Genomic DNA, 11,813 nt, shown 5'->3' with positions numbered 1-11,813 from the left:
AAATTATTTTGAGAGATGAAGAGTCAGAGTTCAAAAATACTTCTTCAAATACTAATACCTGCTAATATAGATTTCCTCAAATCTGAGTTGCACATAATGCATTTTACAAATGAACAAAAATACTAAAGTCTAAATTATATTACAATTAATCCTAAAAATATGTACCATATATAATCAAATATACAACCTCTCCAATAAATACTGATATGAATATTGAGTGTTTTTTATAATATCAGCATCTTCTATTATGAAAATTAACAAAAATGCAACAAAAGAAAACAGCTGGAAAAGAATTGATTTGAAGACATCATATTACCTGTTTTTATATTTGTTTATTTTGGAAATATATTTATATTCAGTCTGCTTTTATCCACAGGTCATCAACAATTTAAAGATTTAATTTTTGCATCTTGTATTGTAAAGCACTTATAGGTGTCACAATCATAAAATCTGATACAATAAACCTGTAATAGGACTTCAAACATACAACAGTCATAATTAAGAGTCTACAACACATTACACATAAAGGCCTTTCAGTTTTAAATTAAAAAAGGGAAAGAGGAGAATGTGCTCATTTTATGCAAGATTCACATGTAAACATTTAAACCCACGTGCACTCGAAGCGTAAGATGACGTTCTGACAGAGGTTTAGGCTGTCTGCAGGACAGGCTGACAAATTTAGAAGTAAGACTCTTTAACGTTAAGAAAGTGCTTCTTTTTTAAAGTTTTTTTTATAAAAGCATAAGTAGTAAAGAGCATCATCAGAGACGAGAACCGRCCCAGTTTACCTTCTTCCCTCACAGATCTGTAAACATGGCAGCGACTGTAAACGCGTCTCACTCTTCAGAAAAGTGGTAAAACTTGAGTTGCTCACAAAAGTATCACAAGTCATCGCCCAGTTTGATAAAAAAAATAATCTGTACATATTTAGAGAAGAAAAAAAAGTTTCACTCTTAAAAATAGAGCATATAGACACTCTTAATGAGTTGGAGATAAACTGATATTTAAACAGCAAAAGGCAAAGTTTTTAGCAAAATGTTTAAGGCAGCTTGTCTGATAATGTTTGAGCGAAGTTATAACCCCAGGTGGGAAAAAAAAGGCATATTTACATTTATTAAATTTTCTGGTACACAAAGTTAAACTTGAGAAGCTACTGAACAACACAGGAGGTTTATATAAACAAATGATTTATAAATCTGTAGTTTGTTTATTTTCGGGTACAATATAAATCCACATAATATCTGAGCAAGTGAAAAAGCAGCTATCTTACATTAATATGTACAAGTATGCATTGAGTTTCAGCACATTCTAACACTGCGTCTCTTAGTGTTAGATTACACTAAATACAGACAAATTTATTTAGTCTTTAGCTGGTCCTGTTATTGGTACACCACTACATTAATAAAACATTTATTTTAACTGAAGCTGCTCAGATTTGTAGACCTGTAGATTTTCTGTGATAAATGCATTTGAGGTCCATATCTTATCCACTGCGTCTGCTTTTTTCAAACACAGGAATGATAAAATACAGAAAAAAGTTTAAAGATGCACCAGTTTAATTATGTTATGGCAAACAAAGAATTTCCAAATGTCAAAATGAGCCTCACCTCTGAAATGGGGGCTGAAAWTTTTCTTTTTTTAAAGTGACCAGATAAAGAGTGTTGTGCATCCAGCTATTCTTGTTCTAATCTGGCCCAGATTTGCAGAAATCATGAGTTAAAGTAAAAAAAAAAAAAAAGGAGAAAAAGTCAGATGCAGTCAAGCTTCACACCTGAGTGGGATTTAAACCAATTAAATTTGTGAGCAGCAGATGCATCTGATTGCTAAATGTTAGCATCTTTTATTTGTCATTGGTTAGCTTGTAGCTGGTAGTGGCTGAACCCTTGTTTGAAACTTGCAAATACATGACATTAAGAGTAAGTGCTAAGTATAAAACTCTTTACTWATGACTTTGGCTGGGGTCTTAAACCTTTCTCTCCTCTAATGTGCTGTGAAGACAAAAGACATAAGTATTAGATGAGTGAGCTTGAGGAGGACCACATTAAACTAAAGTTCTTTCAAATTTCCTTCACAGTATTTTTCATTGCATCAGCTCAAGGAATATATATTGCAATATTTTTTGCACATTTAAGCATTTGGCAGAACAGATGATTTATACATACTGCTTTGAGTGACTTTTTTTAATCAAATAGAAAAAAAACTGATTTGTAAACTTTAAAAAACATGGAGAGATATAAAAACACTCCAGTCGCTCTAGACGTGGTGTCTTTCCTTGTGAGCACCAACATAGAAGCAGAGAGGGTCGAGTGATGTTTTCTTCATCAGTCAGCTGGCAGGTTAAGATTCACCTCCAATGCTCCGAAGCTTTATTTTGTTTTGTTTCTTCTCCAGGCCACTCAGCCTGGCTTTATTCTGTTAGCAATTCTGTCATTTTGCTGTGTACGCTCTAATCCACACCGTCAAAACCCTGTGCATTTTCAATGGCGATGTGAAGCTTCTCCTTCAGCTCCTCAAAGGACTCATAAGGTGGAAGATCCAGCCGGTTGAAGCTTCAGAAAGTAAAAAAAAAAAAGAAATAAATAAAGGGTTACATAGGAGGAGGAGTTGTAGTTAAAAGAGGGATTTCACACAAAGTATGTTATAAAGAAAAAATGTGAATCCTGACAAATGTTTAGTTTTTGCTCTTATTTTCACATTAATTGAGTTTCTTTAAAAAAAGGTTTATTTCAAGTTGGTGACTTTTGCATTAGAAAGCTGACTTCCTTGGTCGTTGGTTAAGAGAAGTTATGTCTTACATTCATTTAGAGAAGATTAGATATACTGTTAGGGGATCTGTAAACAAATTTTTTGACATTTGGCAGCCATTTATAGCTTATGTAGAAAAAATTTCGGCAGATAACTTTGTGTAAAGGTTAAATATTGTTTCATTGTACACAAACCTTTTTATTATATCACTTGTATTAATACAAGATCGATTTTTGTTGTTTCAGTAGATCCGGTATAGGAAGGGGTGGGAGGGGTGGGATTTCGGGTGTTTGTGTTTTTGTTAGTTTGTTGTGGATTATGTTTAAAAAATAATAAAAAAAATACTTTGATCAAAAGAAAGCTGACTTCCTAACAGTGGAGTAAAAATTTAAATCAAGAGTTTTAGACTAACATCATCTTACAGAGTTCTAGCTGTTTTAGAAGCTACAACCACATAAACATTAGATCAACAATAATAAAACTGAGTTAACATCACCACCAAAAGTTGATCAGGTGTAGATGTACATCAAACAATACCTTTCTGCAAGTTTCATTAAAATCCATCCAACGCTCCATGAGATATTTTGATAAAATTAGTATCTTACAAAAAATTACAGCTGCCAGCACACCAAATCTTTAGCTTGATGTAARAATAAATAAATAAATAAATAAATAAATAAATAAATAAAATAAAAAATCAGTGACTAAAGTAAAATGTCTAAGGAGGGCAACCAGTAAAATTAACTACATGAACAGTTTATTTATTTATTTCAGGACCCCTTTAAGTAATGCAAATATGCTACTGAAAAAAACAAACCCTAAATGAAGCACTCACCATGTGTGGGCTCTGGGAAGTTTGTCACTTGTACCCCACTGCTCGATGGTAAACAGCTGAGGTCCRTTAGACCCTGAAAAATAAAAACATTTAAGCTTTAACATGTTGCAACAGGCTTTAAGTGCAGAGAAATACAATATTATTGACTTGTAACCTGAATAAAAATTATGTGTGCATAAAATAAAGTAAATTATCTCACCGTAGAGCTCAGCAAAGCCGTTCATCGGGACTCTTGACGTTCCCGTCACAAACTGTAAGAGCCGGATTCGTTTTTCTGCGTCCATCAGCAGCACAGTCTAAACAACACAAAATAAATATTAAGACAACTTGGAAACTAAAGCCTTATATTTTCTCAAAGCAGGTATGTAAAACAATCTTACTTTCCAAAACCAGAGGATAACTTTGTGTTCAGAAGTGTAGCCGTTCTTGTACTTAGTGTTTTTCCTCCAGTCGTTCACGTCCACATCGCCGAGACCACACATGAGCAGCTGTGGAACGAAACAGAAGACTGAGTGAAAGTTTTCCTCTTTAAGATCTTTATTCCATCGCTTCACATTTGAAAACTCACCTCGAGCTCATTCTCATCAAAAATCTTGATCAGATCTTGTGGTATCAGCTCAAAGAAACCCTAAAATGCAAACATTTACGAGATTTTCAGTTTTTCAATAACTTTTTTCAAAAAGCTCTACCACATTTTCTGTTACAGATAATATAAATGTATAAAAGTATTACATCTTTGAAGGCCATCATCTGCTTCTGTACTCTGTGCACAAACCGCCACTGCATCACCAGGCTGTCAAATACAAAATAACAGATTAAAAACTGCAGTTTAGAACATTTAAGACGATAAAAAATGTGTTATTTCTGAGTGAAGCGTTTTATTTACTGGATGTATTCCTTCTTGTTTTCATTGGTGACGACAATCTCGGATCCACCAGGCTTCAGGTCATGCTGATGGGTCTGAACAGATGATGATAAAAGTATGTAGTTTAAGGCAGACAGAAGCAACGTGTCACAAATGACATATTCAGCAAGTTGCCTACCTCTCCAAACAGTTCCTCGTCAATGGTAAACATCATGTCCAAGTCTTCTGGGTCATTCTCCAAAATCCACTTCAGGGAGTTGAAATACTCACTGTCCTACAAAACATAAATAAATGACGTTAAAACATTATTTTTGAAGTTTTAAGTTAAAGAGCTTCAGTAATTCTAGTGATACTCACAACAGACTCCATGTCCTGCAGGGCAATCGGCTTCTGCAGCATCATTTTGTAGAAAGGCCGTATGAAGAAAGCTTGAAATAGAATAAAGGTATCAGTTAAGAGTCATTAAAAAGTCTTGGTTCTGATAACTGAGTGCAGCTGAGTAGGACTTACCATCAAGGAGTTTTCCGTGATACACAGCCATGCCAGCAACACGACCGATGAACTTGAAGTAAGACAAGTGGTCCTCATTACATAAACCTGAGTTAGGGTTAATCTGCAGCGTGTAGTTGTCTCTGAAAATCCAACGAAGAGCAGGAGTGAGAATATGTTTCAGCATCAGACCTGAAACCTGCCTGTAGCTGACAGTGAATATTTGTTGATCCAAACTATAAAAAACATAAACCCTGACCAGATGACTCCATCATCGTAAGCTTAACCTCAACAACTCCCAGACTAACATCTAAAATCTGGTATCTCAGTGTACTGTTCGAGTCTATGTGGTGACTCAAAACTGCAAGAAAATGGACAAATTCTCTGTTGCAGATTTAATTAATTCTGAATGTTTTACAAATAAGCAAACTGACTGCATTTTGAACAGCTAATTTCTAAAAATATTGYCCTTTTTTGTGTGCACARTTTGCAAAACTATGTTATAGGTGGTGCTAATTATTTTAAGGTAAACTTCTGAAATGAAGCTGGGCAGATTTGGTCACATTGTTAATAAATATTAATCATCATCACAGCTTTTAGACCWGGACATTGCCGAATGGTAGAGGGTAAAATTTTCAAACAGACCAGTAAGACACTAACTAATAATCTTATGTCATCTCACTAATTTATGTTAAACAAAAATAAATCCAGCTCAAACAGAAAGTGTCATTTAAATCTTTAAATGTGGCCTACTAGTGCATTAATAAATTTACTGATAAAATGATGCCTTTAAAAACCTGAGTCTGTTGATTTAATCCCGATTAGTAGCCTTTTTTGACTCGTCTTTTATACAATAACACAAAGAGTACTTGTTAGATATTTGACTTTTAAAAAATAATAATRCATACGTGTAGCATAAGAAGAATACAAAAGTTTAAAATGAATGAGTCTGAACTCACGTGGCAGAATACTCAAACAGTCCATAGTACGGGTTAAACATCTCCTTGGACATGAGGAAGAACCACTCCCTGGCCACACCCCCATAGTCCAGTCCTTTCTCTCCCTCAAACTCCACCCACAGCCGAGCCTTCAGCAGGTCCGGCCTCTTCACGGCGAGGATGCGTCGGTATGAATCCTCCAGCACCGTACTTCGTTTAAGCTTCATCTCAAAGCGGTTTGGGATGTCGGCCTTCATCAGAAAAGACACACAGTACTAAGTGTTCATCTGAACGATCAGAAGGAGCGATCTCACTCATATTTGCTTCTTAGTGAGACTCACYGGCTTCTTCAGCTTCTTTCTGAAGTATTCATACTTCTGTTTATAATCTCGAGAGTAAGGCACTGCCTGCAATCAACACATGTTGGTTGTTATGTGACAGAAAATCCATCCAAACCCACTGACGCACATTGTGGAGGATGATAATTATTTGAAGCAACTCTTGAAGCCATAAAAAGACCTCCATTATTACTTTACGATGCCTTTATATTACTGTATTCACTCACAGGTCCAGTTATAGCTGAGTTCTGTAACCTGGGATCGTCCCACTGTGTGTTCCTGGTGTCTGTGAAGGAAAATAAACAAGATTCTTCATTAACAAGAACATAAAATAAAAACTGCATGAGTCCAATATATAATCCAATGCTTTAATTTTTATTTTTAAGTATACATACTGTGATCTATGTAGAATACTCTCCCGTCAGTGTGGACCCGTTCTTCCCAACCAGGCTAGGAGCAAAAAAAAAAAAACATGGTAGATGATTTACTGATAATGATTTTTATCTAATCTCCACAGTTAATCCTCATCTTCAAATTGCTTCCCAACTCATTTCCTCTGACAGATGAACTTACTGGCAGAGGGCCGAGGTCAGCTGGGTCSAGCGAGGCTGCCCTCCTCTTATGTGTAGGAACCTTAAACCTGGGRTCTTCCTGTTTAGAGGAACATAAATAATGGATTTAATCAGTTCAATTCAGTTAATTTATATAGTGCCAAGTCACAACAAACATCACGTCAGGGCACTGTAGTAAAAAACAAACAATCTGATTGTGTTGAATCTTCACTTCACAGTCTCCCATTCTGAGCAAGAAGCATCCTGAATCAAAGGCAAAAACACCAGGTCCACTTTACACGTAACTGTCARGGGCTACGTGGGAATCTGCTTAGACATAAATGTGCCTTGTGAGCTACTTTCTCACCCAGGTAGTGGTCTTTGTGTTATGATCGATGAAGAAGGGCCTTCCGTTGGGAGCACTGCGGACCTCCCAGCCTTGGGGTAAGGAGCCACCTTCAGCTGGGGTGTGGTCGGTGCTTGGTGTGTACTGAGGAGCCTGATCAGCTCGAACAGTCGGCTGGGGTGGTGACAGGCTTTGAGATGAGCCTGYTCCACTGTGTGATGCTGCTGATGGTCCTGATGCTGCTGATGGCACTGATGCTGCTGATGGCCCTGATGCTGCATCTGAAGATCTCTGTACAACAAAAGAAACATCAGTAAGGTTCAGACGACTATGTTGAATTAAAAAAAAAATGATAAAGAGCAGATTTATTTGGGAATAATTTTGACTCTCAAAGCCAATGAGTGGTAAAAACTTAAATTTATGATACGTATCATTTTACTTATATAGCACAACACATAAGATCCAGTTTTGTGACAAGGGTCATTATACATTGGTACATAGATGAGTACCTGAATAACAGGTCGAACCCACGTGGTAGTTCGGGTGTTGTGGTTGATAAAGTAGCGTCTTCCTTTATTGTCCCTCTTCTCCTCCCAGCCTGGAGGCAAGTTAGCTGAGGTTGGACGCAACTATTGAGAGATTGAATATGGTTATTTGAACTTTTAGCTCAAGCAAAACTTCTAGTTGTACAAAATCTGCTAGAGAAATGAATGACTTAAGAGCTGTAAAACTAAATGAATATACAGTACCTGAAGCAGTGATTTTAGTTTATATTTTTTATTACCACAAGGTGGTGCAAAACAAGTTTGGTAAAACTAAGAACAATTTCAACAGAAAGAGAAATTCTCACCACGGGATTAATGGGACTTTCCTCTCCGGCTACAGTCTGAGCACTTTCTCTRAGACTGGAATGGTTTGAATTACTCACACGACTCTAGCAGAGGACACAAAAGACACARAATTGTACTCAGGTCATTAACGTGCATTTATTTTTCCATAATCTGTGTCTGAATGGAAGTTTATTGTTCACACTAATCTGCTTATGACTTTTACTCTTGCAACTTTCAGTAAATGGAAGCCTAGAGTTTCTCAGAGGATGACTCACGGTCTGGGAGGGGCGCTGCTCTTGAGCTGAGAGCTGTGGCTCTTGAGAGAAAGGGGATATGTGGTTATTTCTATGATACAAGGTGGACTCATCTTCTGTAATGATTTCCCAGCTCTAAAACAAGAGAGAGAGGACACTTTAGGATAAGAGCTAGCACGTTCAAAKTTGACTTCTGGTTAGATGATGCTTTTAAAAGCCTGGTTATATTCCAAAACCATTATCGACTACTTTTTCCTCCCAATTTTTTTTTTACACACACAAATCTAATTATGACTTTTTAACAAAGATTTCAGAAGCCACTTTCATTTGTCATTATTTAAATTTTGTTTGTCTAGTTTTCCTCTAGAAACCAGAGGCTACCTCTGAAGGCTCGTGTGCAGTGTTTTCATCATGGTCTGAAATCTGTCTGCGTGTAATGAAGGGAAGCTCCGCATCCATGTTGTTGTTCTGTCTTCTCTGAACTTCCACATCACTGTCCCTGTTTTATCAAAAACACACRTTCTCAGTCATCAGAAAAGCATCAAACATAAATAACGTGACTTTATGGGAGACTTARAGTGGTGTCCCTACAGTGCTGTGGGTCGCTGCCACTGTGTGGTTCTTCTTTCGTGGTTGACGTAGTAGATTCTTCCCAGGTTGTCCTGCCGCTCCTCCCAGCCTTGGGGCAGAGGAGGCAGTAGCTGACTTTGTCTGGGACCTGACATATCCTGTGACTCCAGAAGCTCCCAACCAGGCTGCAGACCAACACAGAGACAACAAAATGCAGTTTAAAGGTAGGACATGCCRTTTGGTGACAATATCCTGCAATTACACATTTGCACACAGTTGAATGGACGAAAACGAGATGAAAAGAGACAATAAAGTGTCCTTTTTAGACTATTTTAACAGTTTYCAGAATGACCAAAGTGAACTTGAGTGTAAAAGTTTATCCACTGCCAATACCAGCAACAGATGTAGTCACAGTGCTGAGTTGGTGTGTATGTACAAATAAGTGGGTGATAGAGTCARTGTGTGCAGTGCTTCATTTTAAATCCTATAGGTGGGCGGTAAAATCTATTTTTAGATGCTTGTGTTGCAAACAGGAAAGATTATAAATCAATTTTCTAATATCAAATATTTATTTTCTTAAGGTTGGTCTGTGTTGTCACTTTAAGGGTCGTTGAAGTAGCTGCTTTGTGGTGCTGTTTGTCCCAGTAGAGATCCTGTAGAAACATGTTGCATTAAAGCTGCATGTCTTCTCATCTTTGCATTATATGTAAGTAAGCATTTGGTAATGACTTTAAAACTGTTGATTTGTGTGTAAATTTCCCACGATAAAYAATGCTAAACATGTTAGCTTTTCTATGTCGTTTTCAAAAATAATTAGCATATGCTGATATTGCAACACAGTCCTTTGAACTGTAATTAAATTGAATCATGAAGTACTCCCACTTCTGTATCTACCAATGTTATTGTCAATWAATCTATGATGTTGGCTTTTTCTATACTAAGAAAATAAACTCCTTCCTGTAAAAACCTTCACTTATTAATGTTGTGTTTTTATCTGGTGTTGTCAGCTTCTATTAATAGAACTTTTCTTGTAGTTTGGTTTGGACAGCGYTCAAGTCACCGTGGTTAAACACTGTTTACCCTCATTTTAAGATCCTAATGGGTTGTTCTTGGTATTTTGAGTGAGAGCCAAACACTCAGGATGGGCGTGTGCTAGTAGTGGATAAAATATTTTGATTCATGACACCTTCAACACAACACTTGGGCTGAAAAAMTCCTTTGAAAAATTCTTTGAAGAGTCCCTGCAGAGGCTAATYTAACACAGCGAGATGTGTGACGTGAAGAATCAGCTTACATCCGAGTCCTCAGTCTGATCTGCCGCCTCTTCTTCTGAGCCTGAGTTTTTTGGCAGATAGGTCATTTTGAGACGCAGATGACCTTTAACCCTGGAYTTATGGCTGTGCAGGACAGAAAAACAAACCAAAAGTTTTAATGGTGAATGGAAATATTGACAAAAATGTTCAAAGACATGATAATTAAACATACCATAAATGAAAAAATGGAATGTTAATAGGGGAACAAAACAGTAGAAAATGAAATGCAAACCTTCGTGGGTGGAGCAGAAAATCCTTGAATGTGTATGGTCTTTCTGAGTTTGGATTTTCTGTCTGAAAGAAACAAAAAAAAAAAACATAAAAAACTATTTAATCTTACTGCGCATAGGATTTTATTGCTGCTTGGCAAAATAAGTTAATTAAAAAACATTGTAAATAAAATGATGGTGGTAAAGCATATTAAAAGACTAATTTGAGGGTGTTGTATTTATAATTAAACTGAAGCAGAAACCTAATATAAACATGATGAGGTGTTTCCAAAACTACAGACAACGATTTGGAACAGACAGCAGAATAAGGGTTCACGTGTTTATGTTTACATGAAGACACAGGTGAGACTGAGGCTGAGAGTTCAAACAGTGAGAACAAAATACACACCGCTTTATTTGTCTTTTCAAAAGAATAGATAGAAATTAGATTGATATGAATTCAAGTCAGTTTGAGGATGGTTTAATCAGCTGCAAAAAGTTATGACCAACTCTAATGTGATTACAATCCAGCCTAATATTCTTCCATTTTGTATCTTAAGTGGTGCTCATTCTGTTTGTGCTTTTTTAATTGTATGTTTTGTACAAATAAAAACACATGGTTAATCTGTGTGTTTGTGTTTCTGAACCAACACCCAGTCAACTTGTCCTTGTTAAGGACTGATCTAAATAACATGTCAAATAAACATTTCAGACAAAATCTTAAAATATCTAAACTGTGGATCACACAAATCAGAAAACAARAAGTAACTAAACTTACCGGAATTTGATTTAAGGGGACGTCCACCTGCCCGAGGAAATCATCACGTGTCTGACAGGAAGAGRGAAAAGGAATCATCACAATATTATCTTCAACAAAAACACCCAAGACATCATTTGTTTTTACACTAWTACCTTTATTTTACTTAGAATAATAAAAAATAAGCATATTCTGCATTAATATTATTCAGTTACAGGATTTTTTTCCTACTGGAAAACAAAAATCATCCCAAGAGCCTTTGTCACTTTTCACTAATTCACAATTAGTTTTTGTAAAGTTTCACATTTCCTTTTTCACAATGTCAGAATTTTCCAGATTCAAATGAACAAATCCTTCAAGTCTTCTGACAGTTTACAAGCCCAATTAAAAAATGCAAACATATTCTGTAAATGTTTAATACAGACTATGGCTGGATGGTGGGAAAAACACTTTTAAAAAGCAAGTTTTTACAATGTGTTTATGTTCTTCATCAGAGATCAAGTCTTCTTTAATACAACGTGAGATTTTTTTTTGTAAAAATTAAGTCAAATTCAGAGTAAAATAGAAAAAAAAAAAACAGATAAGCAGCAAGTCTATAGTAGTATAGTATAGTGAGTGACAAGGTGCAACTTTTGAATGTATTTGACCTTAAGTTTAGCTTGAATTTTAAAGTGTGAACTAATGTTAGAACTACAATAAGTAAGTAAGTAAACTTTATTTCTATAGCACCTTTCACAGACACAAACATCAATGTGCTTAATAGAGAACAAAAC

The 11,813-nt window shown here is 36.1% G+C and overlaps 1 protein-coding gene across 1 annotated transcript in view; it reads right to left on the bottom strand.

Annotated features, from left to right (window-relative positions):
• Positions 1 to 312: 312 nt before the first annotated feature.
• The window catches only part of nedd4a (NEDD4 E3 ubiquitin protein ligase a), an 18,915-nt gene continuing 7,414 nt past the window's right edge, over positions 313 to 11,813 (bottom strand). Inside the window, exons 2-25 of the mRNA XM_014027769.1 lie at positions 11,062 to 11,112; positions 10,307 to 10,368; positions 10,056 to 10,158; positions 8,783 to 8,946; positions 8,573 to 8,690; positions 8,213 to 8,326; positions 7,958 to 8,041; positions 7,617 to 7,736; positions 7,129 to 7,398; positions 6,784 to 6,861; positions 6,606 to 6,660; positions 6,438 to 6,496; positions 6,214 to 6,279; positions 5,894 to 6,123; positions 4,956 to 5,077; positions 4,803 to 4,873; positions 4,624 to 4,719; positions 4,467 to 4,540; positions 4,313 to 4,373; positions 4,149 to 4,208; positions 3,961 to 4,068; positions 3,780 to 3,876; positions 3,581 to 3,653; positions 313 to 2,549 (exon numbers count right to left, since the gene is read on the bottom strand). Coding sequence (XP_013883223.1) covers positions 2,447 to 2,549; positions 3,581 to 3,653; positions 3,780 to 3,876; positions 3,961 to 4,068; positions 4,149 to 4,208; positions 4,313 to 4,373; positions 4,467 to 4,540; positions 4,624 to 4,719; positions 4,803 to 4,873; positions 4,956 to 5,077; positions 5,894 to 6,123; positions 6,214 to 6,279; positions 6,438 to 6,496; positions 6,606 to 6,660; positions 6,784 to 6,861; positions 7,129 to 7,398; positions 7,617 to 7,736; positions 7,958 to 8,041; positions 8,213 to 8,326; positions 8,573 to 8,690; positions 8,783 to 8,946; positions 10,056 to 10,158; positions 10,307 to 10,368; positions 11,062 to 11,112 — 2,439 coding nt within the window. The 3' untranslated portion in view covers positions 313 to 2,446. The remainder of the gene's footprint in view (positions 2,550 to 3,580; positions 3,654 to 3,779; positions 3,877 to 3,960; positions 4,069 to 4,148; positions 4,209 to 4,312; positions 4,374 to 4,466; positions 4,541 to 4,623; positions 4,720 to 4,802; positions 4,874 to 4,955; positions 5,078 to 5,893; positions 6,124 to 6,213; positions 6,280 to 6,437; positions 6,497 to 6,605; positions 6,661 to 6,783; positions 6,862 to 7,128; positions 7,399 to 7,616; positions 7,737 to 7,957; positions 8,042 to 8,212; positions 8,327 to 8,572; positions 8,691 to 8,782; positions 8,947 to 10,055; positions 10,159 to 10,306; positions 10,369 to 11,061; positions 11,113 to 11,813) is intronic.

Source organism: Austrofundulus limnaeus, unplaced genomic scaffold (genome assembly GCF_001266775.1).
Source record: "Austrofundulus limnaeus strain Quisiro unplaced genomic scaffold, Austrofundulus_limnaeus-1.0 Scaffold5, whole genome shotgun sequence".
NCBI lineage: Eukaryota > Metazoa > Chordata > Actinopteri > Cyprinodontiformes > Rivulidae > Austrofundulus > Austrofundulus limnaeus.
This window is presented reverse-complemented; position numbering and strand designations above follow the sequence as displayed.